At 44.1% G+C, this 26,305-nt stretch overlaps 3 protein-coding genes across 7 annotated transcripts in view; 2 read left to right on the plus strand and 1 right to left on the minus strand.

Moving 5' to 3' along the window:
• SLC2A9 (solute carrier family 2 member 9) overlaps positions 1-26,305 on the plus strand; it is a 318,333-nt gene that overhangs the window by 209,990 nt on the left and 82,038 nt on the right. The window lies entirely within an intron of this gene.
• On the plus strand, positions 2,861-20,916 carry NSG1 (neuronal vesicle trafficking associated 1). 2 transcript variants are annotated; one of them, XM_079991764.1, is made up of 5 exons: positions 2,861-2,983; positions 3,507-3,661; positions 9,779-9,895; positions 16,793-16,903; positions 18,712-20,916. In XM_079991764.1, the coding sequence occupies exons 2-5, from the start codon at positions 3,533-3,535 to the stop codon at positions 18,910-18,912; spliced, it is 558 nt and encodes a 185-aa protein (XP_079847890.1). In that variant the 5' UTR covers positions 2,861-2,983; positions 3,507-3,532; the 3' UTR covers positions 18,913-20,916. The 2 variants fall into 2 exon arrangements, with proteins under 2 accessions (XP_079847890.1, XP_079847891.1); XM_079991765.1 differs by having other exon boundaries at positions 2,899-2,979; positions 3,504-3,661.
• The window catches only part of STX18 (syntaxin 18), a 54,159-nt gene continuing 48,673 nt past the window's right edge, over positions 20,820-26,305 (minus strand). Inside the window, exons 8-11 of the mRNA XM_079991715.1 lie at positions 25,790-25,848; positions 24,505-24,574; positions 22,702-22,782; positions 20,820-21,784 (exon numbers count right to left, since the gene is read on the minus strand). Coding sequence (XP_079847841.1) covers positions 21,689-21,784; positions 22,702-22,782; positions 24,505-24,574; positions 25,790-25,848 — 306 coding nt within the window. The 3' untranslated portion in view covers positions 20,820-21,688. The remainder of the gene's footprint in view (positions 21,785-22,701; positions 22,783-24,504; positions 24,575-25,789; positions 25,849-26,305) is intronic.

The following is a 26,305-nucleotide window of genomic DNA, read 5'->3' on the forward strand; positions in this document are numbered from 1 at the left end:
AGCCCTGAGTTTTCACTGGAAGGACAGATCGTGAAGCTGAGGCTCCAATACTTTGGCCACCTCATGAGAAGAGAAGACTCTCTGGAAAAGACCCCAATGTTGGGAAAGATGGAGGGCACAAGGAGAAGGGGACGACAGAGGACGAGATGGTTGGACAGTGTTCTCAAAGCTACAAACATGAGTCTGACCAAAGTGCGGGAGGCAGTGGAAGACAGGAGGGCCTGGCGTGCTCTGGTGCATGGGGTCACGAAAAGTTGGACACGACTAAACAACAACAACAACAAGATCAAGACCACCCCTAGAAACATCATACATACATCACAGAAGGGGTGTAACCCAAGACCACCCCTCAGATACATCACACCTACATCACAGAAAGGAGGGTTTGAGGGAGGAGTTGTGGTGGTAACCTGAGTGTACTGTCACCTGGCTGGTTCCCCCTTTCCCCCTCCCCATTAGTACTTTCCAGGTGACAGAGGGGAGTTTGCAGTTTCCTGCCCCCAGAGGGAAGAGCTGATTATTGTCCTTTGTTCCAGTCCATGCTGAATTCACTCCCATATGCAAGTTCTTTGTGATCTTGATGGTCTTCTGTCTAGGACCATCAGGGTTGGCATAGCAACTGGGCAGGGCTCCTGTGTATGTGCTGGTATGATCAAGGGATTATGGCTGCCCTGTATCAAACCTTCCCCATTTTGTAGTCCTTCCTTCATGGAGTAAAATAAAAGTTGAACAGTGCAAATCCGATGTATGGTTGACTTTCTATGAATTTATAACAGAAGTGTAGCGTATGTAGTGTGTGAGTGTGTGTGTGTGAAGTTTGTACAAACTGAATGATTGGGGGGGGGGGTTTCCTGCGACAGCACCAACAAAGCCCAGCCCCCTTCCTCCTCTAGGCAGGGCGGGGAGAAGCCAGGTGGAGGGAGGGAGGGAGGAGGTGCTGCCACCGCTGTGTGAGGGAGAGGGAAAAAGAATGTGCACGCTGGTGATCCACACAGCGATTCCTGGACTGTCCGTGGGCCGGATCCAGAAGGCAATTGGGCCTTAGTTTGCCTTCTCATGCCGTAGAGACTCAGGGTTGTGGGTTTGATCTCAGCGTCGGGCAAAAAGATCCCTTAATTGCAGGGGGTTGGACTAGATGACCCTCAGGTTCCCTTCCAACTCTACAATTCTATAAACTATCTATAAACTAAAGAGTCTGAAGTTCAACAAGTGCTGCTGAAATGTAATTGTACCTTCAGCAGAGACTGGCAGCCAGGTTCATTTTGGTCACTGAAAAATATTTATAATACTTGTCTGCCTGTCAGTGACTACCAAGCCTCCCATGTTTCCATGTGGCTGTGGGGATGTGATCATGCTGGGTTCCCACATGGGCATAAACTAGGAAGGGCTGCCTCTCAGTGGGTGAAGACGTCATATGGCAAGCTTTTAAATAGGAAAAGTGGTTACGGGTTGTCTGAGTAAGCAGCCAAAATATTTCTTCAGCCATTTTCTTTTCTTTTCTTTTCCAGGATACTATTGATTTTCTATTCTGCTTCTCAAGAAACATGAGGCAAAATAGATTTCCCTTCACTAAGCCAGAATTTTATTTTTTATTTTTTAAATCACACCGGTATTGTTGATTATCACATTGTTACTGGCACAGCACTGATAGGTCCGTTTCATTAGCTAACCTGCTGATGAAACACAACTAGCCCATGTAGGTGTCCTTTGCCATGTTTAATTTCTACCAAGAGATGTGCTGGGTCTCGTGTGCCATAAATACAGTGCCATCTTCTTTCCAAGCCCATTTCTGCCTCCAGTTACCATACATGGGAACCTGCCATGGTTAGAACTTAAGCCTCACCCAGCAGTGCTCTTCCCATCAAGTCCAACATTGTGTTCCCACTGTGGTGAGCTGGATGCTCACAAGAAGCCCAAATGCAAGATATCAATGTGTGTGAGGTCTCTACATGCCCGGGGCCCACTGTTGTTCAACATCTTTATAAATGCCTTGGATTAAGGAATTGAGGGGATGCTCATCCAATTTGCAGATGGCACCAAACAGCGATGGGTAGCTGGTGCCGCAGAAGACAGAATCGGGATTCAATATGACCATAACAGATTGGAGAACTGGGCCCAAACTTAACAAAAAGAATTTCCCTAGAGGCAAATGAGGCAGCCGAGCAGCTGCTGGCTGCGGAAGAGGCCTCCGGGGAGCCTGGCCCGGGGTCGGGAGGGTCGGCCCCGCACAGCCCCTTCCGCCGGGCAGGCCGCTTCCCGCTTCCCTTTGTTTGGCTGCGGCGCTTCTTTTCTCCTGGGGAAGCCTTAGGGTCCCCTCCTTTAGAGCAGGGGGGGATTTCCAGGGGACATTTTCGCAGTAATAAGCCCCCCACCCCACCCCACCCCGGGGTTTCTACAAGAAATAAACCCGAGTGAGAGAAAAACCAGTGCAAGCAAGACTGCGGGTGGTGCAGGCGGGGGGGGGGGGCGCCGGCAGCAGAGGCGCACGCGCTCCGGGAGACCCCCGCCCGCCTCGCTCGCTCGTTCCGCGATTGCCTCGCCCCAGCTTTCCTCTGCCCATCCCGCAAAGGCAGAAGCCTCCGTCCGCCGTGTGCCCTCCCCGCCCGCCCGCTGCCTCCCTCCCTCCCTCTGCCGCAGCCCGAGCGCACGGGGCGTGGGTCGCCCGGGGGCTCCTTGGTGCTTCTGGGGCTCCGGCGGGGAAGGGGGGGGGGGAGGCGACGCGCGGGCTGCGTCACGCCGGAGGCGCTGCTGCTGCTGCTGGTGCTGGGGGGGGGGGGGAGGAAGGAGCCGCTCGCCGCGCGCCCAGTAAGCCGGCGCCGCTCCCTCGGCCGCGCGCTCCCTTCGCCGCCCACCAGCCCTTCGCCAGCGACAGGCGAGAGAGCCGACGTGCGGCGGAGCTGCAGCCGAGGAGGCCAGGCGGAGAGCCGTGCTTGGCTTGGGGGAGCCACGAGCCCAGGGAACATCCGCAAAGGCAGGAGGCGAGGTAAGGCGCAGAGGAGGGGGGGGGGGGCGAGAGCGTGGCATGGCCCCCGGGGGGTGGGGGGCAGCCGCGGGGGAGGAGGGCAGAGAGGACAAAGGGGCAGAGGAGGGTGGATGGAGAGGAAGGATGCCGGGAGAGAGGGAGGCCGGGGGCGCCGGGATGGAGGCGGGCAGGCGGGGGCGGAGGGAGGAAGAGAAGCCGGGGAAGCCAGGGCTTGCGGGGGGGGGCACCCAGAGGGGCGAAATGGGTCTCACCCCCAGACACTGCCTCCTTCCCGCCCTTGCAACTTGCAGAGCAGGCTCCGCGCAAGCGGCTCTCTCGCTGCGCACCGAATTGCGGGGAAGGAAGGGATCGAGCAGCGCACTCCCCCCCCCCAGCCCTCCATGGGTGACATGTTAGGAAAGTGGGGTTGGTCGTGCCCCCCAGGTGGCAAGTGGTCTCGTATCGGGAGGGAGGCTGGCCATTTTTTGGTGCAGAGTGCTCTTGTGACCCGTCCTTTGCGCTTCCGCACGTGTGCATTTTCCAGGACTCCCTTTCGTCCAGGAAAAGAAAATGGTGAAGCTGGGAAATAATTTTAGCGAGAAGAGCACAAAGCAGCCCCTCTTGGAGGATGGATTTGACACCATCCCCTTGATCACACCCCTGGATGTCAATCAACTACAGTTCCCACCTCCTGATAAGGTACAGTCGGTTTTTGGTTTCCACCCCTGACAATCGCACCTCAGATCTCAGGCAAACAACAAAAGAATGTCTGTCACAGAGGCTTGCAAAGCAACACTGTGAAACCAGGTTTTTCAGTTTTGAGAAAGATGCGGGTACCAACACTTGTATAGTTTAAAGGTTTTCCTTGAGAATTAAATCTATTGCTACTTCCTGTGAACCTTTTAAATTACAGTATCATATGTCTGGTACATCTGTTTCAATCATATAATATCTCTGTGTCTTTTTACTCCATTTTACAGCATCTGAATCTCCAAATCCCCCATTGTTAGCCAGTAACCTGCTGCCAACCTCATCCCTATGTGTTTGAATAAGAAGTTCATTCTGAATAATGAGGTTGTTTGCAGTGCAGCTTAAGAAATATTTTTGAACAAAAATACTCTCAGATCTTCTCCATTAGATTTCCCTAGAGAAAAACCCCATGAGGCTCTTCCTCGCCTCTTGCCTGGACTGATGGGTAGGAGGCTTTCACAAGAAATGCTTGTGCCTCTAAAGGACATGTGAAACGTAGTTGTCATGCATGGGTTCAATTACAGTACATTACCAACATCGTGAAGTGATACTTTTCTAGGGACAGAAAGGGATTCATAGCTTATGCTACAGACTTGACCTGGTTTCATGGTTATTGCCTCTTCCCAGGGAAAAACTACAGCAGAGAATCCTCAGCACCCACACAAAATTATAGTTCTTAGTACGGTGGGCTGGGGAACCCAGGCAATTACACTGGAATAACCTCAGATAAGTTTGGTGGCACTGGATTTGTGAAATTCCCTCCTCAGGTGTCTGGTGCTGAAGTAGTTATATTTCTTTGGTGCCAGGCAAATACTTTCTTATTCCCCCAGTCTTCAAAATTTTAGTTGTTTTAACTGCTGCTTTTGTCTTTTTATTGCTGTACAATAATTTTTACTATTGTATTCCATATTATTTATGATAGTTGTTTGTTTTTTAAAAAATGAAGTCCTATGTAAACTGCAGGACGATATTTACAAATTTAAATAAAAATATCCTTTAGCGACAACCCAGAGCAGGTACTGGCCCTTTTTAACTAGCTTGTAAAGATAAATTGCAAGTAATGCTTGGAAAAGGAATCTGTAGATATACTTAGGGGCCTGGAAGCCTTGAATATCAGATCTGAGAGCTGTGGTTGTTGCAGCATAGAACACACAAAGGCTTTGTTGCAGCTGCTCTACATGCTTTTGTTCACATCCCTGGGTGTGGCTTCTTGCCCACCAGATACCCTCTTTGCACTCAGCCCAGCTCTTCAGTTGTTGTTCCTACATAATTTTGTTCTCCAATAAAGAATATGACAAGGTTGTATATGGGATAGGAGCATATATTGACAGGTCCCCTGGAAAACGTTGTTAAGTTAGGCTAGCTAGTAAAGGCTTTTGGCTACTCTTTTTGGCTTTTGACGCGTGTTCCCCTTCCTTCTTCACCAGAAACTGCCAAATAATGTAATCGGCAGTTGGGCATCAAGTACATCTGGAAACTGGGTTCCAGGCTGATTTTTCATAATCATATTGCTCTTAATCAGAGTAAACCCGTTGAAATTAATAAACTTGACTAAGTTAATTTCTCTAGGTCTGCTAAGAGTAAAAGTCGGTGACTACCACCCCTACTATACTTGTCCATATAATAAACAAGAACTCCTGATGCCAGCTCTCTCCGGCATAATTTCCACCCACTCTTCACCCTGGGAGCCACAAAAGAAGTGTTTAAACCATAGGCTTCACAATCCTTCCTTTCATTGCATAGACTAGTCCAGGGATCAGCAACCTTTTTCAGCTGTGGGCCGGTCCACCATCCCTCAGACCATGTGGCGGGCTGGACTATATTTTTGGGGGGAAATTAACAAATTCCTATGCCCCCCAAATAACCCAGAGATGCATTTTAAATAAAAGGACACATTCTACTCATGTAAAAACACACTGATTCCCGGACTGTCCGTGGGCCGGATTGAGAAGGCGATTGGGCTGGATCCGGCCCCCGGGCCTTAGGTTGCCTACCTCTGGGCTAGTCCCTACAGCTGAGTTGAAAATGGGCCTTCCAGCTCCAGGTACTGGTTGTTGGTTGTCCCACCCCACACAACTTGAATACGCGATGCCTTCTGCCACTTAACAGGGTATCCTGAACCAAGGCCATTGTTAAAAATTCCCTCTCCACCATGTGGCCCATAGGGCAGCGGTGCAAGAATTTGTCAGCCGGTACCTCTGCCCAATAAGATATGTCCCCCCCCCCCCCCGCTGAAAGCCGATGGGCAGCTGCACACTGAGAAGGCTACAGTTTCAGCAGAAATTGTGTGACTTGCTTTGGTCTCATGGTAGCACGAGGGATGCCACTGTGTCCTGTCCCTCAACCCCCACTGCTCTGTCTCTCCCTTTTCCAAAACAGCCATTTTGCTGCTTGCAGCTTCCCCAAGAACCATTTTGGTTAAAAGCAGCTGCAGACATGGATGTTGCCTCCTTTGCCTTATGGTAGCCAAGTAGCGATGCCGGGAGCATGTGCATCCCAAGCGTATGTGCAGGCAGACATAGATAGCTTGAGTGGGGAACCCCCTGTCGAAGCCTGTTGATAATGATCGGGGTCAAACTGCACATGGCACTCAGTTGTCTATTGGCGCTGGCAGGAGCAAGAGGTTTCTTCCTAAGGCTGATGGGGGATTTTTGGTTAGAGGTGTGATGGGGGAAGAATGAACACTTCCCCTCCTTGTGCGTTGTGGTCCTTATGAAAATGGCCTCTTCCAGCTTGCTACTATTTAAAAACAAAACCTGGAATACTGGCTCATAACACATTCACCTTTGAAGTTGGCTTAGTTCTCAGGCGTGCAATTTCCGCTCATTCCAAAGCTTGAGGAAATCCCATCTTGGCTGGCTCCCTGAGATATCACAAGGCCACGCCCCTCTCTGGCCCAGGATTTCATATGGTTTTGCTTAGGTGGTTTTTAAATAAGCAACTAGTGCAAAAAAGGACATTCTGTTTAATGAATGTACATTGTGTGTGTGTGTGTTTGAAAAATAGAATAAAGGCAGTTAGTCAGCTTGAGGTATGGAAGGGGTGGAGAAAGACAATAGGCTAGGACAGTATACTTTCATCATTCAACTGGCAATTGTGTCAACTGCATTCTGAATGCAGGAAGAAGCTGGGCTCCTTCTTCTCCTGGGATACTGTGTATTGCGACTCCCTTTTTGCATCTACTTGTACCTAATTCCTTCTAGATGGTGGATGCTGAACCTGTGGCCCTCCAGATAACCCTTTAATTCCCTTCAACCATTTAACTGTTTCCACAGTTAAGGGCTTAACCAGAGGCTGAAAGCGAGTATGCCTGGCACAACTGAAGTTGATTAGTATTTTTCCCTAGCAAACCTGTTTCCTCCCAAAATCAGACTTTTTGTGATGAGGAAAATGTGGGTTCACAGTTGCTTCAGGCAACATCATGCGACCTCCCTGCAAACAGATCACATTGATTGCTCAGTAAATCGTTGGAGTCATTCTACTTCTCTGGAAACATTGCACAAATAATCAGGTAGCCAACAGTCCTGAGCTAGATGTACTAGTGATCTGAGTCCGCTTAAGGCATCTTCTTCACTTCCTGAAAGTGAGCAGTGGCCAATGGCTAAAAAGCCATTTCTGTCCCAAACCAGATCAGAATTGAAATCAGAAAACCTGTGTTATCCAGGAATGCCAGTAGATGAACAGCCACCACCTTGCCTGCAAAAGGCACTGAATAGCTTGAGCATCTTGACCAAGAAAGGAAGGTTTGCCACTGGTTGCTGTTTTAAAAAATTAACAAAACTTGGAAAGGATTTCTTCAAGAGGGGTCTTGCAGCTACCTCATTTTTGAAGATGTCCTTCATGCAATTCCATTAACACACTCTTGCAGAGGTAGGAACATGGCTTCAGCATGATTTCTTGGCCCGATTTCAGACCCGTGAAAAGAAGTGGGAAATGGCAGGAGGGGTGGCAGAGAGAGAGAGAGAGAGAGAGAAAGGGGTGTGTGTGTGAGAAGGAGAGACAGGAGAGAGAAAGAAACAGCATCAAGGGAGGGAGAGAGAAATGGCAGGTGGCCACTCCCACCTTTGCCTCCAGCTGCTAGAGCATAGTCCTTGACAGAAGAAAAGCTTGCTCACCTCTGCATTATATAGTGCTGTTTGCTAGTGATGTGATTTTAAAAAGGAGACTTTTCAAGGTTTCATTTTATGGGGAAATTCTACCTAGGAAAAGAGCATGGTGTAGCAACAGGTTTCCTCAGTCATGAGGCATTTTGAAGTTTTACTATTGAAATTAGTGGACTTAACAGTTGAGTAAAACTTGGTTGAATTGCCACCCTGTGTCCTTCTCTGATATGGTATTGGATCATCAAATTCTGCCCAATGCAGTGAGTTTGGAAAGGGCAGTAATAGTACACTTGGTGTTTATATAGTATTTCCTGTAAAGTGGTTGGAGCCCAGTGTTGCCTGAGCAGACTTCTGCTTGTGTCACAGGACTTCCACTTGTGGTCCCTCCAGAGCACTCCAGTCCCCAACCCTCCAGCGCACATTTTGAGGCACGCAGGGGGCTGGAGAGGGGAGGGGAGAAAGACGAAGGCCTGCCGGTGATATTTTGCTCACCAAAGAATGGCACGGTATACAACCCATTGTTTCAAGGAACCTTTAAGAAAAGGCTTAAGGAAAGGTGGGTCAGTGCTATTGAGCTGCCCAGTTTATAGCTTAACCTCTTAGTCATGATGCACAGGAGCTCCTCATAGACCTTGAATCTGTCCAGCTTTCTGATTCTAGAAAACAGCACCATTTTAAAAGGTATTCTGCAAGGATATATATATATTTATATAAGTCAGGGCTCGCCAACCTTTTGGGGCACATTTGCACATCTGGAGAAGCTGTTATGGGCAGCACACACACCACCCCTCATGTCTCACAGACTATTATATTGGCTACAACAGAATGCTTCTTTCAAGCATGATTTTTTTTGGAGGGGAATGCTGGGGAGGGAAACCTGTGGGTGCCATGGAATGCTGCTGTGGGCACATGTGCCATGTTGGCCACCCCCAATTTAAGCCACCCAGCGTTTAAGGAAGATTTATAACCTTAAGCACATTGAGGTGAACGTGAACACCACTGGAATTGCAGATGTCTGCTCAGAAGTAAGCCCCATTGGTGCAAGCCCCATTGAAAACAGAGTAAGGATGTTTAGAGTTACAGCCTAAGGATGTTTATACACTGGGGGTAAAACACAAGCTTCCTTTTGCACGGAAATATACCTAACTTAGAGACTTGAATGATGGCCTAATATGACACCAAGGTAAGGGCAAGACTTGGTGTCAAATTAATGAGAAATAAGCAGCATCACAGGAAATGAGGTGGTTGTTATACATCTGCTTCCAGAAATAATCTGCGTTCATAATTTCCCAATACAGTGGCAGAAGAAGGCGCATGTTACGCAGCTGCTTAAAAAGTGGTGGGGAGATCCTTGAGACATCAAAAACATTAAGGGTGACCTTTTCCCATGAAGATCTTCATTCCCCAAATGAGGCCTTGCCATGATACTTTGCAACCTGGCTTTTAGGAAGTACAGTAGCCCAAACCTGGCTTTTAAAGGAAGCCTTTGAATTAATTTAAATTGCGGCTATTGTGATTTGCTTTTTGTTGGCTCTTGTTTTTAGTAAGTTACTCTTTTTAATACCTTGAGGGTCGTTGAGAGAAAGTGGGCACATAAATATTATCACCACCCATGGATATGTTTTCTGCACAAGCAAACCCCACTTGAAACAAACAGGAACTGTTTCACAGGAGAACTTTCTGGTAGATTATGCTCATAATGTTCATGTCACTGAGGACGGAATTGCATGTGATGAGTTGAATCACGATTTGAACAGCTTTCCCCCGATGCCTCTGATGTGTGAGCAGATGAGCTGCAGAACTGGATTCATCAGGTTTGTTTTGTGGCAGTTGCCTTCGCTGCAAACTATATTTAATGAGTAAGTCATGCACAAAGGGAGAGACGGCTGCATTGTTATATGTTTGAGAGTTGGCTGCACCAATCAAGCTGGTAATTGGTCTCCTGTTGATGTTCCTTGCAAAGGTGGTGGTCAAGACAAAAACAGAATATGAACCTGACCGCAAGAAAGGAAAATTCCGTACTCCTAAAATAGCTGAGTTCACAGTCAGTATCACTGAAGGTGTCTCAGAACGGTTTAAGGTAAGTCATATCATAACTTTATTTCTGGCATAAAGAAACAGATACTTGACTTATTCTCTTGTATTTAGAACCTATCATCTCGCTCACTTGGGCCTTGCAGGTGGCTAAACAAAAAACAACAACCCACAACTATTGTTGCATAAATGGGAGAAGTTTGAAGTGAGCAATTAAAATCTTTAGTTCTTTGGTGGAAGAATCATAGTGGAACCTTTGCCAGAATATTGTCTTTTTGGTGCCTCTTGAAGACATTCTTCTTTCAGCGAGACTTCTAGGTGGAGACTTTTATCCCATCTGGTATCCGATGAATTTGAATAGATTTATAGAAGTGTTGCTGTTTTTGAAAGAAAAATGTTGATTGTGTTTATATATGCTAGAGTTTTAGCTGTTTTATATATGCAGTTGTTCTGTGTATGTTTTTATTTCATTGTAAATTTTGCTTGGGAAGCCTCATGAGAAGTGATTCATAAATGAAATTAAATATTTATTATTATTATTATTATTATTATTATTATTATTATTAATTAGACTGAGATTGCTCTAAGAAAGCCCCACAGACCTATGCAAAATCTTAGGGCTCAGACCAACAGGATAGTCTCTTGCATGTGCCTCATTTAAATTAATGGGAACTGTGTGTTTAAATATGGCATGTGCAGGATAATTCCCTATTGGATTCTGCCTGTTTATCTAGAGGTTGTTATTTATTTAGCATGAAGGGATAGCTCCCTGAACCTCTGCTGCTTCTTTCCCATGTTAACTTTAATTTCCTTAAATGCCCCTCCTCCTTATTCCTTTGTTCTTAGGGTCTGCACTGGTCAGTAGACTGTCTCAGAAATTTGATGTTTGAACTCATGAATTTGCTGGTTTTCATCATCCATTTGATGGTGCATGAAAAATGTTGTTCTCTAATACTGTAAACTTGCAAGTACTACAGGCCACCAAATCAGTAGTGAAGGATAAATCCTGCCCAGGTTGGAAATTGTTGGAGGGCTGATTGAAAGGTTGGCCAAAAATCAATTTGCTTTTTCTTTTAAAGATTGGATGTTCTTGGTTAGCAGAGAAACAAAAGATTAGCTTTTGTTGGAAGGTGAGGATGGATTAGGGCTGTTTCTGAATGTTGCTATCCTTGGCATGCATCTTGAGGCAGCCCTTACTTATTCTGTACCAGTGGCGTGAAATCCCTCCTACTGGATGTAATGGGTGAGAAGACTTGGCCTTGCTGGTGCCTACAATTTCTGTACTACATTTTTTTTGCACTTTGCATAACAGAGGAGCATAAACCAACATTGGACAGGACATCAAAAACCCATTACAAGTTCCTGGAACAGTGTGGCTGTATCGGGAAGAAGGTGTAGCTTTGCTAACCCAATTGTCACCAGATTAGACAATAAATATGATTTAAACGTACAGTGGTACCTCGGGTTACATACTCTTCAGGTTACAGACTCTGCTAACCCAGAAATAGTACCTCGGGTTAAGAACTTTGCTTCAGGATGAGAACAGAAATTTTGCTCCGGCGGCACAGCAGCAGCAGGAGGCCCCATTAGCTAAAATGGTGCTTCAGGTTAAGAACAGTTTCAGGTTAAGAACGGACCTCCGGAACGAATTAAGTTCTTAACCCAAGGTACCACTGTACTGAGTCATTGGCAAGTGTTTGGAATTTAGAGGATCAAAAAAAGAGAGAGAAATTAACCGTCTCATAGTTCAGATTACCTAAGACAAAGATAGCAGATAGACAGGTGAGCTTCTTGGTAGGAAGGAAGCAAAGCAAAATTGTAACACTAAAAGGATACACATAATGGATAGCATTGTGCTGTGACACAATTCATATCTGATACCCAGTCAATGCCTATAAAATTTGTGCAGCTCCATTCAGAAAGCAAAAGGCCTGAGGAAGGCATAGTTACAAAAACAGCTATGATTGGTGGTGAAAGCAACCATGTATAGCTATAGAATCGCAGAACTGCAGAGCTGGAAGGATCATCTAGTCCAGGCATGTCCAACAGGTAGATCATGATCTACCGGTAGATCACTGAACGTCTGTGGTAGATCACTGGTAGAACATTGACTCCCCCCAAAGAAGCTGAACAACTGTGGCTCCCCTCCTCCCTGAAAAAACTCAACAACTTTGACCCGAACCCCCCATAAAGGGGTAGATCACTGCCAGTTTCTAACTATGTGAGTAGATCGCAGTCTCTTGGGAGCTGGTCACCCCTGATCTGGTCCAACCCCCTGCTCTGCCAGAATATGCAGCTATCCCGTATGGGGATTGAACCTCCGACTTCGGTGTTATCAGCACCATGTTCTAACCAACTGAGCTACAGATACTGGCAAAAGGTTTGAGGCAAGGTTATTTCTTAAGAGTTTCTTCCCATACAAATAGCTGAAGCTGGTGGTAATGATGACATGCTGCACTGTGGGAGTTTTCAACTGGTAGAAAACTTTAGGTTTATTATTATCCATTTGTCAGGTTATCATTGGACTAGAAAATAAACTAAGCTGCAAGGAGGAGATGGGAATCTTCCACTTCCATTTTGATTAACTTCAGCTTGCTGTGTCATCCCAACTCAAATACAGTTAATATAGTTAATCTTAACTAACATCTTAACTATGATTTATTGAAGTGTCACTAAACCATAATTAAGACTGATCTTTTTTTGTCTGGGTTCAGACACCTGTAGTTGGTCAAAAATGAATGTGCCAATAACTGTGCACGACACTGAGGCTTGTTTAACATCAGTGGTTCTGTAGAGCACCATACATATCACTAATATGTCCTGGTCCTTCCACTAGTGACTAGTGGAAACAATGGGTCTCAGACCCGACCTCTGCCTTGCACTCAGTTTCTGAGGCAAGTGACTTGGCTTTTGACCTTGTTTTCTATGACTGGCCATAGCAGCCATTTTGTAAATTAGGGTGCTCCCTGCCCCAAATGTCCCTATACCCACGACTCTTTGTCAACACTCCAAATGTGTCCACTATCCCCAAAAAGCTGGGGACTTGTGTCCTATAAGAACAGTTTAAGATTAGCCTACCTGCATTTGTGCCAAACTAGATGAAACTCTGAGGATGCGGGTGGCGCTGTGGGTTAAACCACAAAGCCTAGGACTTGCTGATCAGAAGGTTGGCGGTTTGAATCCCCGTGACGGGATGAGCTCGCGTTGCTCGGTCCCTGCTCCTGCCAACCTAGCAGTTCAAAAGCACGTCAAAGTGCAAGTAGATAAATAGGTACCGCTCCAGCGGGAAGGTAAACAGCGTTTCCGTGCGCTGCTCTGGTTCGCCAGAAGCGGCTTAGTCATGCTGGCCACATGACCCAGAAGCTGGACGCCGGCTCCCTCAGCCAGTAAAGTGAGATGAGCGCCGCAACCCCAGAGTCGGCCACGACTGGACCTAATGGTCAGGGGCCCCTTTACCCTTTTAGATGAAACTCTGTGAGATGGGTGATCTCTAAGCAGGTTGTTGTTGTTTTTAAACTAAAATGCAGTTTTTGGGGTGAGAAGGAATCTGACTGGAACAGCAGTAATAATTAAGGGGTGCTTAACACTTTCCCTTCAGGTGAGTCTTCCAACCCAAAATGGCTTGGCCAGCTACTTTTTTGACCCAAAGGGAGATAAATATAAGCATCACACACAGTATTTCTCAGTAATTCGGAGCAGCTTGGGGAAGGGGGGTTAATGTGTTGTTTTTATTATGTATTTTGTGATTTTATGTTGTAACCGCCCTAAGACCTACAGGTATACAGCGGTATGCAAATTTAATAAATAATAATAAATAATAACAATTCTGGGAGGAGACAAGTGAGCTGAAAGGTGATTTAGCCATCTGTCATGGATGCTTTAGTTGAGATTGCTGCATTGCAGGGAGTTGGACTAGATGATCCTATGGGTCCCTTCCAACTATACAATTCTATGATTACATGACTATAAAAAGCAAGGCCAAGCCATGGTTTGCCTCTTGCATGCTTGGAAGCTCAAATGACAGTTTACTGTGACACCTCAATTTAACCAATGTCCTGGGTCCAATTAAGAATTGAGTTCTAGTAGTTTCTAGATCATTTTGTGTGTGTAACATTACTAAAGCGTGTACAAAATGCAGCATAGTGTTTTGTAGATTAAGACTTCAAAGTTACATTGTGAAATATAATCTACCAGCAACTTTTATTAAAAGCAAATCAGGATGTTTTGCTGATTTGTAAAAGCTGAAGACATGCTATTTCATGCAGGTAGAAGAAAATAAACAAAAAGCAACTCCCGAGTCATATATACTCGGAGGATTATTAAATGTTTGCATTGTTATGTACTAGTGGATGGAACATGAAAAACCCGTTAGAAAAACTTAGATATTACTTTATGGTTATCACACTGGGATTACCTTCATGGTATTATATTGTTGGGTTTGGCTGCTAAGTAACGGATACATTGGAGAGAATTTGCTGTAGGATTTTGCTCCCCTAGAGAATTGCAGGATTTATCTTGATGCTGAAAAGGAAAAGGGAGGAGAGGAAATCCGTACTTTATCCAATTATATGTATCCTTTTTCATTCTAAAGCTTTCAAATCACAACAATCTGTAAGTTTTAGTTACACTGCTTGTAGCATTTTAAGGTGGCCAATTCTCATTCATGATTGCTTCCTGTTTGCGGGGGGGGGGGGGGCTGGGGGCTCCCTGAGCATTTTGATCTCCTCTCTCCTACCCTTGCAAGTTGTTCTGGGGGTTTTCCTGACCCCCACAATGCAATCTGAGCTTCAGTTTATTGTTCTCCATCCAGTCCATTAGTTTTAGGACTCCCACCACACAGAACACAGTGACTTCTGCATTATTGCATGAAGATCTTTGCATGAGGGTCCCAGGGGCAGAAAGCATCCAGAGAGGTGTCTGTTAGCAAGGCCTTCAAGAGACAAGCAAGCAGCCCACAACCTGGTTCATATGCTACTGCAGCGGAGCGCCCATTGCTTTCTGAGGTTCCAAGCCACTCCAGTAATGGAAGAGCCAAGAGGACTGGGCAAATGGTGTGGCTTCATCTCAGAACTCCACTGCCCTCCTCTGTGTAGCAGGAAGGAAGCACATTGCCCTTCCCATGAGTTCCTGGAGGAATGAATTTCAGGGGAAAGGCTCCCATGTCTTTTGGGAGTTCTTCAAAAATTAAAATACATTACTTTTACCTTAATTAAAAGACATCACTCTTTTCTAGTCAAGCATCTCTGGGAATTTAATCTGTCTGTACGGTTCTGGATGTCCTTTCCAATTTGAATGGTTGGAATATTGTTGCTCTTGTTGTTTCCTATGGTAATGGCAGTTTGAAGAGTGGGCTAGGAACCCTCAGTACAGTAACACAGTACATTTCTGGCATCTCTGACTAGCCAAGTGTAAATTCCCATCCTCCCCATGCAAGAATTCAGACGGCCAAAAGAGGAGGGGATCTTTTTTGGCATTGTGACTGCATGAACTTCTGATGGACAAACTGCTCGGCACTTCACTTCTCCCACTTTTCGGTAGAATATAGACAGGGCTAAGTATGAATCTAAAAGGACACTCCGTATGTTCATGACATTTTCTTATGAAAGAGTGATCAAAAACAGAGTAGAGCCCTTATCACCAGAAGCAAAGATAAGTCACAGCTTGGATAATCCTCTCCAGGGTAAATCAAGGCAAATGGAACACAGGTGACTTGTCAATAAAATGAGCAATTTCAGCTCTATTAGCATGGCAGTCACTGTGTGGTTTATAGACTTAGGTCCATAAGGGATTCTGTTTCTGTATTGTTGGGGAGCAGATGAAATGTGGAAGACACCAGTTCTATTAAATACAGTGGAACCTCAGTTTACAAACTTAATCCGTTCCAGAAGTCCCTCATAAACCAAAACTGTTCTTAAACCGAGGTGTGCTTTCCCTAATGAGGCCTCCTGCTGCCAGTGCCCTTCCACCATTTGGCTTCCATTCTTAGACCGAGGTAAAGTTCGCAAACTGGGACACTACTTCCGGTTTTGCAGCATTCGTAAACCAAATAGTTCGTAAATAGGGCTGTTCTTAAACCGAGGTTTAAGAACCTGTCCCACCAGGCACTGCCTCCCTATCAGGAGCAAACTCTGCTGAAGGGTAGAGCTTTCCATCTTTAGAAGAACAGGGAAGAAGTACCAGAACTCAAGTTGGTTTTTCATTGGGGTTGAATGAAGCTAGAAACATAAAGAGCAGCCTTTGAACAGGTACTGGCATTCAGAGTTTGGTGTGAAACATTTTACCAGAACAATTGCAGTGAGCAAGGCTAAAAATAGGCTTAAAGAAGCAGACTGTATAGCCATAATACATATCATTTGACTCTTGGTTAGCAAAGAGGAAAGACGCTCTCTTGTGCTGCTAGAATTGACTTAATAAAATCTGCTTTGAAGTAGATGCTGTGCTTTTCCTAAGTTCAGTTGGCACACCAAGCCCGTGCTCCAATTTATGAGGTGGAACTAGAGGCACAAGCCTGTAGGGATGGGGAACCTGTGGCCCTTCAGATGTTGTGGGGACCCCCAACTCCCATCAGCCGTAGCAAGAATGGTCAATGGTCAGGGATGAGCCGAGTTGTAGTTCACGCATCTGGAGGCCCCAGGTTTCCCATCTCTGATCTAAGCAATGTGTGGTGTTGGTGCACAGAGACAATTTTTACAGACTCTTCGCCCTTTCTTTTGTGGGGGAAGAATCACAGGAATTGGGCAACAGCATGAATGGACTCGTATATCACGGTAATTTAGGTGCACAGTATATACCTGCTCCTTCACGGAATGAATTGGAGCTCTGGTAGGTTTCAGAACTTTCCATCATTTTCTGGAGTGGTTTTTTTTTGGGGGGGGGTGAACAGTGTGCAATAAACAGAAAACTGTCTTGCTAAGTATGTTGTTAATATATTGTCTGTTTGCAGGTAACTGTTTTGGTCCTTTTCGCCCTTGCATTCCTGACATGTGTTGTATTTCTGGTAGTCTACAAGGTTTACAAATATGACCATACCTGTCCAGAAGGCTTCATTTTCAAGGTAATACAAAGTTTTCTAAAACCAGCAACAACAGAACACAGTGATTCCGATGTATTCATCATCTGTATTGTTTTAGGGGCATAACTAATAATGAAAACTAAAGGAATGGTTCAAATAGGTTGGGGTTTAGTTCAGGTTAAAAACTAAAGGCGACCTGAGGGACTTGCAAAATTATGAAAGGCAGGGAGAACATGTTATTTCTGTCCCTCTCAATTCTAGGCTATTTTGCACTAATATTCTACATAATTTAAAACAGTAACAGAAGCCCTGTGCACTTGTGGAAGGTGCTTTGGTAATATCCCAATCAATGTTCAGAGAACTGAAAATGAATACAGAATATGTGTCAGCCAATGAAATAATGTTAGACAATAGATTTCAGTTTAAATAAATGCAGGGTTTTTGACTCCTGACTCCGCTTTTTAGAGATGCTGACAGGTGAGAAAACTCAGTGTTTAATAAGTGAGTTATAATTTGCCACACCAATCATGCTTATCAACTCCTTTGAGAACATGGACATGCCCCCGGATCCAGTTTGGAGCTGAATGTGGACTTAAGCAAGCTTAAACACATACACCACTGAATGGAGAATCAATCCCATGTGCCATCTGGTCCAGCACACTTTCCCCTCTTGGTCCAAGAGCTGAACCTTGAAGCAAAAATGAAATTCCACTTAATAGCTGCTTGAGGCAGGATGTTCCTAGATTTCGTCTCTCCCACCTGGCTGCTCTCCTTTCCCTCTCAAGCAGATGATTGGCAACATTTCTTTAAAGTGCTGCAGGAACCACATCATCAGGTACTCCACATAGAGAACATGTGTTGAGGGAAAGGTCTATTATAGAAAGGTTTTAAGGAGGTTCAGCCATGGACTTGATAGAGCTGAAGCGTAAGAAACTAAAGAGTCAGGTTGGAGCGGGGGACTTCATGGGAATAAACAAAAAAGTGAGATTTTTCAGTGGTTAAGAGTGATGGACTTGTAATCTGGTGAACCGGGTTCGCGTCTCCGTTCCTCCACATGCAGCTGCTGGGTGACCTTGGGCCAGTCACACTTCTCTGAAGTCTCTCAGCCCCACTCACCTCCCAGAGTGTTTGTTTGTTGTGGGGGAGGAAGGGAAAGGAGAATGTTAGCCGTTTTGAGACTCCTTCGGGTAGTGATAAAGCGGGATATCAAATCCAAACTCTTCTGAGTGCACAGAGCCAGGATTTTGCAGTTCTTGCTTCAACACTTCTTCTGTCAAACTGCCTTTATATTTGGAGGGAGTTTTAAAAGTTGTTTGGGGCTACTGGGATGGAAAATTGCATCGAAGGTGTGCATGCATTTTTTTTTTTTTGAATGACTGTTGAGGTAGGGTTTGTGCTGGATCATGGTCTATGTGCCCACCTCCTACTGAGAATCTACAGGAAACGGGAAGTCCTTTTATGATTTACATATCAGGGAAAACTGTTTCACTCTTCTAGTGCGTATCTTGGAGGGATGGTGTATCTTTCTAGGGTCTTCCTATGTGACAAAGCGTACCCACTGCATACTGAGTGAGAATTTAGGAGAAAACTTCAGTATTCCTTCAACTTGCACAGGATGAAAACCCAGGGAAAGGGTGGGTACATGGGTGTTGTAAGCAAGTACAATATGCAAGGCTAGAAGACTGTGTTTTTAGTTTCATGGTGCAGAAGTTAAGGTGGGCACGTTTGTTGTCCTGCTGTGTTATTTTTGTTTTATTCTTGTTACCCACCATGGATTAAATTAAATTATAAACAACAATAGAAAAATGGCCTAGAAATAATTTACATACATTGAAATGATTGTCTTTCAGAACAATCAATGCATTCCGGCTGGATTAGAGAACTACTACTCTGAACAAGACTCTAGTGCTAGAGGGAAATTTTATACAGTTATAAACCACTACAACCTGGCCAAACAAACGATCACACGATCCGTATCTCCGTGGATGACAGTGCTTTCAGAAGAGAAACTTTCTGAGCAGGAGACTGAAGCAGCTGAGAAATCGGCTTAATGTGATTGATCTTGTTGATTGGAAGGTATCAAGGGGGCTTTCATCGAACGTCTCATTGTTATGGATAATTTAGAGGTTACTCATATTTATGGTGCAATTGCTTTGGTTTGCCAATAACTGCTTTGCAAAAAGGAAAAATAAGAAAATAAAAACTTAGACCATTAATGGCCAAGTGCATATCAGCATTGCTTTAGAGCTTTAACACCAGTTTCTCTGTTAATAATTCCAACTTAGGTACCTTCTTGCAGTTTAGAATTCCATTGAGCCATCCAGGGGTTTGGACACAGGGGAGAATTGTGCATTTTACTGTGTGTACTAATGTTTCGTTTTTAAATCAGTTTTGCAATCTGAATTATCATAGCCATAACTAGAAATTATGTGGGTTAGTTAATAAACTGTATTTAAAATTGGTTTGCGACTCCAAGATGAGTACCAAAAAATAAAGTTGGCCTGTTTTTTCTCACTGTAACAGATATGTTAGAAGTAATTAAGTTCTTTGCAACAAGGCATGCTTAATTGTTGTTTTGTTAAAGCTGTGAACATTTCACTGCATTTCCACTATGGCTAGAGAATCTTGTATATGGACTTGCACTGACACAAAACAGACACTACGGAAATGTACATTTTAATGGTGGATCATGATGTTTAGTGAATGTGCAAAAATGTTAGGCAGCAAAATATTCTGATAAGTAGTGGAGCCCTACGGAACAGACAAAAAAGCCACTGTAGAGGTAGCCCACAATGTAATATGTGCAACACGACAGGAGGAGTAGTTTTCTTAGAACTTTCTCTTTTTCTACAACATTAAAAGGTTTCCCTTTTTATATGTTGCAAAATGCTTTGTGTTAGCAGCACCGTTTGGGCATTTTCTAATCTTTAGACATTAAGGCTGCAACCCTAAGCATATTTACCCGGAAAACAGTTCCACTGGACTCAGTGGGACTTTCATGTAAACATTTTAGAACTGGGTGTAAGGGAGAAAATGCATTAAATGCATAAAAAGAGCCCTATTCCCATTGCATTTCTGAAATGGCATGTGGGGGAAGGGAGGAGACATGCTGCCTTCTTGAGATAAACTTGGATGGGGTGGGGGATGGGTGGGGGGAGTAGTAGACAAGCCTAGAATTGTAGGTGCACGTTTATTGTGTTGGCAAGTTTCTAAACTATTACATGTTTATTATTTATAAACCTTTCAACGTACATTACATAAATATTTTCATTAACTTTATAACTGGAAAAGCGGCTTAAACATTGGGTGGTCAAGCTGTAGCACGCCTGGAATAAACCACGGAAATGTTGCGTGGCAGGCTGTGGCTCAGAGATTGGCTTTGCCTCCTGCCCATGTGTCCAGTGCTGTGCTGTTGTGCTAGCATGCACTGCAGAGGCGCCAGAGCAATGCTTTATAAGTAGTGGCACTTGACAGGATGTCCAATGGTACAAGTACTCCTGGTTGAAAAGCACTGCACCAGAACCTCTCAAACCTGGGCCTTGACTTGCGTACACTTGACCGAAGGGTTGGTCATCACTGGATCAAAGCATTCAGCTGCTATTTTTGTTCATGCTCTGAATGTGCTACTTCCCAGTGGACATGTCAAAAGTTTCATTATTTTTGTAGACACATGCTTTCCAAAAACACATATGTAGTAGAACAAACATGGTTGGTTCCACTTCTGGTTACATTTTCTCCCGATACATTTCAGCATCACGAGCCTGCTTAGCAAAAGCCAGTTGTTTTTTTCATTAAGAACTTTTCATACTGAACATAGTTTCATGCTGTAAAAGAACTTTTAGTATGTCATCATTGCTGTGTGGAATGCATAAAAGCAATAAATTATGTGCCAAATCTTTCTTTTGCATTTTGAAAAAAAAAAGTTCGGTCCCATATAAACATATTAAACTATACCATGTTTGTATTTCCTAGTAGTCAGGTACTTTATTGAATGTAAATTCACATGTAACTTTTGACATTTTCACTCTGTGTAAAATAAAGAAAAAGGAGGATAACCAAGTCTCAAGCTCAGTATGTTGACATAGATATATGTATTATTGCATTTAAAATCAATCAAAAATGAAGGATTCCAATCACTGTACTTATGGCAACATTCACCTCAAGTTTTCCTATGATGATTATTCTACATGTCTACGATTGAAGAATTTGGATTACTTTGTTCTCTGTAGTGGTGCATTTATGTAAAAAGAAAGAAATGGAAAGCAGTTTTGTTGTAAATTGAAATGCCAACTGTGAAGAATCACATTCTAAACAGTCAAACCTTTCCTTTTCAATGCAATCTGGAATTTATTTTGCCTTTCTGGAATAAGGTTCATTTAGGCCATCAGTTTGATTTTTTTCAACCTGTCACGTATGAACTTTGTTGACAGATGAGACTCTAGGACTTGCTGTGAACTTCAGTGAGTTCCACTGGCTTGGTCACTGAGCAGCACTGCAAAACTCCCACCAGCAATCCATGTGTGCAAAAATATTTAGAAAGAGACCATTGTAATAAAATATTGGGTAAATAGCTAAAAAGCTATGTTGGTTGATGCACTACAACAGTTCCCTGTGTGAACTTACACTAAACCTAACTTCCAGTTGGACCACTACTTCCTGTAGCAGGAGGTGTAGAAATGCACATGTCTGGTCAAGGTATTTGGACCATGATGATGCATGAAATACAAGACGTGTTGCTTTGTAAAGAAAACATCTTCAGCCAGTATCAGTCCCAGGTGGCTTCAGCAGATTTTGGTCAGGGCTATATGAATAATGAATAGGCCAGGGTTAGCTACCATACCAGTCCAGGAATAGCAAAGAAAAGGAACACATCACAAGGAAGAAGAGGATCCACACACGAAATCCAGCATTATTCTTGATTGCCTGTAGGGGAAAAATACATCATGTTTTCTCTCAAAAGGGTCTAATTCAGGACAAGGCAAAATCTTTTCCAGTTTGAGCCCTGAATACTGTTATTTAGCAGTAATGGCTAAAGACAGGCCTTCAAATCTTTAGCTGCACATGAACCTAAGAAGAGCCTGCTGGATCAGGCCGGAGGCCCACCCAGCCCAGCATCCAAAGACCAATCAGATGCCTATGGGAAGCCTGAAAGCAGGACCTGGACCACCATGAATCACATCTTTTAAGAATACGGCAGAGTGAATTGCAGGGGGCTGACGTAGATCACTGCTATGAAATATTATAAAAGGTGGGCAGGCACCAGCAAGACTGAAGCAGTGTTTGGGTTGATGAAACTGCAAATCTTGGGTCATCTCACAGGTGAAAGGCCCTCTATGGCCACTGATGAAAAGTTACATCTACCGCGAGTTTCCTATTTTAGACACCCTTTTTTAAACAACAACAACATAGTAACCAGCCTGGAAAAACTTAAATTCGATTAAACATCTGGCTCAGTTTTATGCACAAGGCTTTATGCACAAACAGAAGATAAAGGATGAAATAGCTTTCTCTAGTAAGCACTCAGTATACTCAGACTATTACCACCATTTCACTTTTTTTCCAAGACCCAGCTACTGAAACCAGAAGCTTCTCAAGTCTTCATGTAAAATGGGCATTTATTTCCTATTGTTGCGGAGAAAGCAAAGCCCAAAGACCATGCCATTATTTGCCCAAAGATGAGATTTGTTTTCCTTAAGAACATTTTAAAAGTGGCTTTATGGAGGAAGGACCATGTGTCTGACTAACAAGGGTGTCAGTGTTCTCTCAAAATACATTACAGGCAGTCTGTTAAGGTCAAGTAGTATTTGATTTAAAAAAGGGGAGGGGGAGGCAGACATTACCTCTCTTATGTCTTCATTTCCTTCCTTGATGTTCTCTGTTGCACCCACAACCAAGTGGTGGATACTGTCAATCTCGGCTTCCTTTTAAGTAAGTTGAAATATATAACGTAAAAAACAGGTCATAATCAAACTGCACAGAATCATTTAATTGTAGAGTTGGAAGATACCCTGAGGGTCATCTAGTCCAACCCCCTGCAGTGCAGGACTCACAGCTAAAGCATCCGTGACAGATGGCCGTCTAACCTCTGCTTAAGAACCTCCAAGGAAGGAGAGTCCACCACCTCTCATGGGAGTCTGTTCCACTGCCAAACAGCTCTTACGGTCAGAAAGTTCTTCCTGATGTTTAGTTGGAATCTCCTTTTTTGCAACTTGAATGCATTGGTTCCAGTCCTAGCCTCCAGAGCAGGAGAAAAGAAGCTTGCTCCATGTGACAACCCTTGACCTCTCAGTCTCTCCTTCTCCACGCTAAACATACCCAGTTCCCTCAACTGTTCCTCATAAGGCTTGGTTTCCAAAGCCTGGATCATCTTGGGCACCCTCCTCTAAGCACGTTCCAGCTTGTCAACATCCTTCTTAAATTGTGGCACCCAGAACTGGACACAGGACTCCAGGTGGGGTCTGACCAAGGCAGAATAGAGTACGATTACTACTTCCCTTGATTGGAACACTATACTTAGAATCATAGAGTTGGAAGAGACCACAAGGGCCATCGAGTCCAACCCCCTGCCAAGCAGGAAACACCATCAGAGCACTCCTGACATATGGTTGTCAAGCCTCTGCTTAAAGACCTCCAAAGAAGGAGACTCTACCACACTCCTTGGCAGCAAATTCCACTGTCAAACAGCTCTTACTGTCAGGAAGTTCTTCCTAATGTTTAGGTGGAATCTTCTTTCTTGTAGTTTGGATCCATTGCTCTGTGTCCGCTTCTTTGGAGCAGCAGAAAACAACCTTTCTCCCTCCTCTATGTGACATCCTTTTATACTTCTGTTGATGTAGCCTAAAATAGCATTTGCTTGCTGCATCACACTGTTGACTTGTTCAACTTGTGGTCTAATAAGACCCCTACCTCCTTTTCACATGAGAGATAAATGTAAAGATCAAAAGCTATGAAAGGTAAGTGGCCTGTTGTCAGTTTCTGCTCGCCATAAACTGAGGCCAGAGCTAGCTGTTAAGGCACACCTGTAGCTACTGAAGCATGTAGCAGCACCTTCAAACCTCTTCACCCTCTTTCTCACCCTGAAGCAAAGTTCTTAACCCAAGGTACTATTTCTGGGTTAGTGGAGTCTATAACCTGAAGCATCTGTAACCTGAAGCATCTGTAACCTGAGGTACCACTGTACGTGGAATGAGTTTTGAATAATTTTTCAGATCAAATGGAGGAGGGCACAAAATCTGCCCAATATACAATATTCTTTGGAATAAAACTATCCTTTTTTGTGAGGTCACTCACTCACCTCACAGAGTGCTTGTTGTGGGGGAGGAAGGGAAAGGAGATTGTGAGCCGCTTTGAGACTCTTTAGGGTAGTGATAAAGCGGGATATCAAATCCAAACTCTTCTTCTTCTTCTTCCCCCCAGCAATGCCCCTGAACATGTCCAGGACATGTTCCCTAAGCCTATTTGAGCTGCAGAAGTCCCCTTCAGTGCTGTGGAGTCCCTGTGGAACTCACATTTTATTCTTCTTATACTATGCCTGCCTTTTTGTGCTCAGTCACTCATTTTGCCTCTCTAACTGCGGCCTTTTTACCTACTGGAAAAATACTAGAATACAAAGAGCCAACCAACCACCTCCCTGTGGTATTTACCTGCTGTAAGACTTTTTCTGTGAATATCTCTTGAAGTCTAGATATTTCAACCACCTTCCCTTCAATTTGTCTATTTAAAAAAATTAAAAAGCCGTGTAAGTACAAACACTTTAAATTTCTTACAAACTTAAGTAAACATAATATGGAGCATTTCTTACGAATGGAGAATTGCAACCCAAGCGAAACAGATTAGCAAAAATAAATTTTAACTCAGTAGATCACTAGCTAATGGCTTCTGTATTGATATGTAATAGAGAGAGAGAAGAAAGTATCCCTATAATGTTAAAAGTGGATAGATATGAAAAGGATGAAGATAGCTGAAATGGGCAAGATGACCTATTTCTGACTCTGTATAAGGTGGTGTTAGAAAACTGTGTTGTCCAATTTATCAAAAAAACTAGCAAAGATGAAGAGTGGTTCAAATTGTGCATAAGCTCATTAAAAAGAATCTTTCAGCTCCACTGATCTAGCAGCAGATTTATGAAAAGAAACTGTGAAACTATATCTACATCTTGGCTGTGAAGCTCTGCTCCCTGCCTTGCAGACCGTTCCCCACCTAGAATGATAGAATTGTAGAGTTGGAAGGGACCACAAGAGTCATCTGGTACGACCCCCTGTGATGCAGGAATGTTTTGCCCAACGTGGGGTTTCAATCCATGACCTTGAGATTAGGGGCCCTGACAGACTCCAGCTACAAAGGCTGAGGCTGCTGAAGAGGCCAGAGGCCATCCTGGCTGTGAGTCCCGGAAGACCTGATCCCTGCCTTGCAAGCCTTTCCCACCTGGCCGGAAAGGGCAAGGCCTTGACTGACTCCAGCTGCAAAAGTTGAGGCTGCTGACCAGACTCGTGGGCTGAGGGGGGGGGGTGTTGGGGTGTTCTGTTGGTGGGGGGTTGTTGCTGTTGTTTTTTTCATATCTTTATTTTAGATCTTCTTGTGTTTTGAGTGGAAATCACAGTTTGGTAATTTGGGCAATTACTACTTTTGTCATGTTGTTGTAATAATAATAATAATAATAATAATAATAATAATAATAATTTATTATTTATACCCGCCCATCTGGCTGGGTTTCCCCCGCCACTCTGGGCGGCTTCCAACAAAACACTAAAATACAATAACCTATTAAACATGAAAAGCTTCCCTAAATAGGGCTGCCTGTTATGTATCCGTTTTCATGTTGTGTGCGACCGTGAGCATGGAAAGGTGGCATACAAATGTATGTAAAGTGGATTGGAAAGCACATTCTATATGCCGCAAGGGCAGGCGAGGGTGCGGGGAAGGCTGTACCTCACTTCATCAAACAGGCTGTTCATTTCTCCGACAAGGCGCTGGTTTTCCTGCTCGAACTGGAAGGAGAAAGTTAACAATAATAACAACAATATGAGGCTTAAAGGTCATTCCACCCTCAAGCACACCCACAACCCACACCACAAAATAAACCATGAAATTTGGTGTGCAGGGATTCAAAGCCTCTGGAAATGAAGCATTCACAAACACTTTGGGAGCAATGACTGCTTATGAAGGCTGATAATTACCATATTTTTCCATGTATGAGACTAGGTTTATTTACCAAAAAATTAGGTTTAAAATTGGGGCTTGTCTTATACATGGGTAGTGCTGAGGGGTGTTTTCTTAATTTGGAGTCCCCCCAAAATAGGGGGCATATTATACACGGAAAAATACGGTTTACCAGGAACCTGGGACTTTTTACACCACAGTCAATGTTGGGTTTTACAATGCTGAATTAGGCCCATTAATTTCTGAAAGGAGTAGTCAGGATTTTCACTGCTTTCCTATTTGAAG

The sequence above is a fragment of the Podarcis cretensis genome (assembly GCF_951804945.1).
Source record: "Podarcis cretensis genome assembly, chromosome: 9".
Taxonomy (NCBI): Eukaryota; Metazoa; Chordata; class Lepidosauria; order Squamata; family Lacertidae; genus Podarcis; species Podarcis cretensis.

Coding starts and splice junctions, on each gene's coding strand:
- NSG1 (XM_079991764.1), top strand. CDS start 3,533: ATGGTGAAGCTGGGAAATAATTTTAGCGAGAAGAGCACAAAGCAGCCC. Junction 9,896..16,792: donor GTGTCTCAGAACGGTTTAAG/GTAAGTCATATC, acceptor GTCTGTTTGCAG/GTAACTGTTTTGGTCCTTTT. Junction 16,904..18,711: donor CAGAAGGCTTCATTTTCAAG/GTAATACAAAGT, acceptor ATTGTCTTTCAG/AACAATCAATGCATTCCGGC.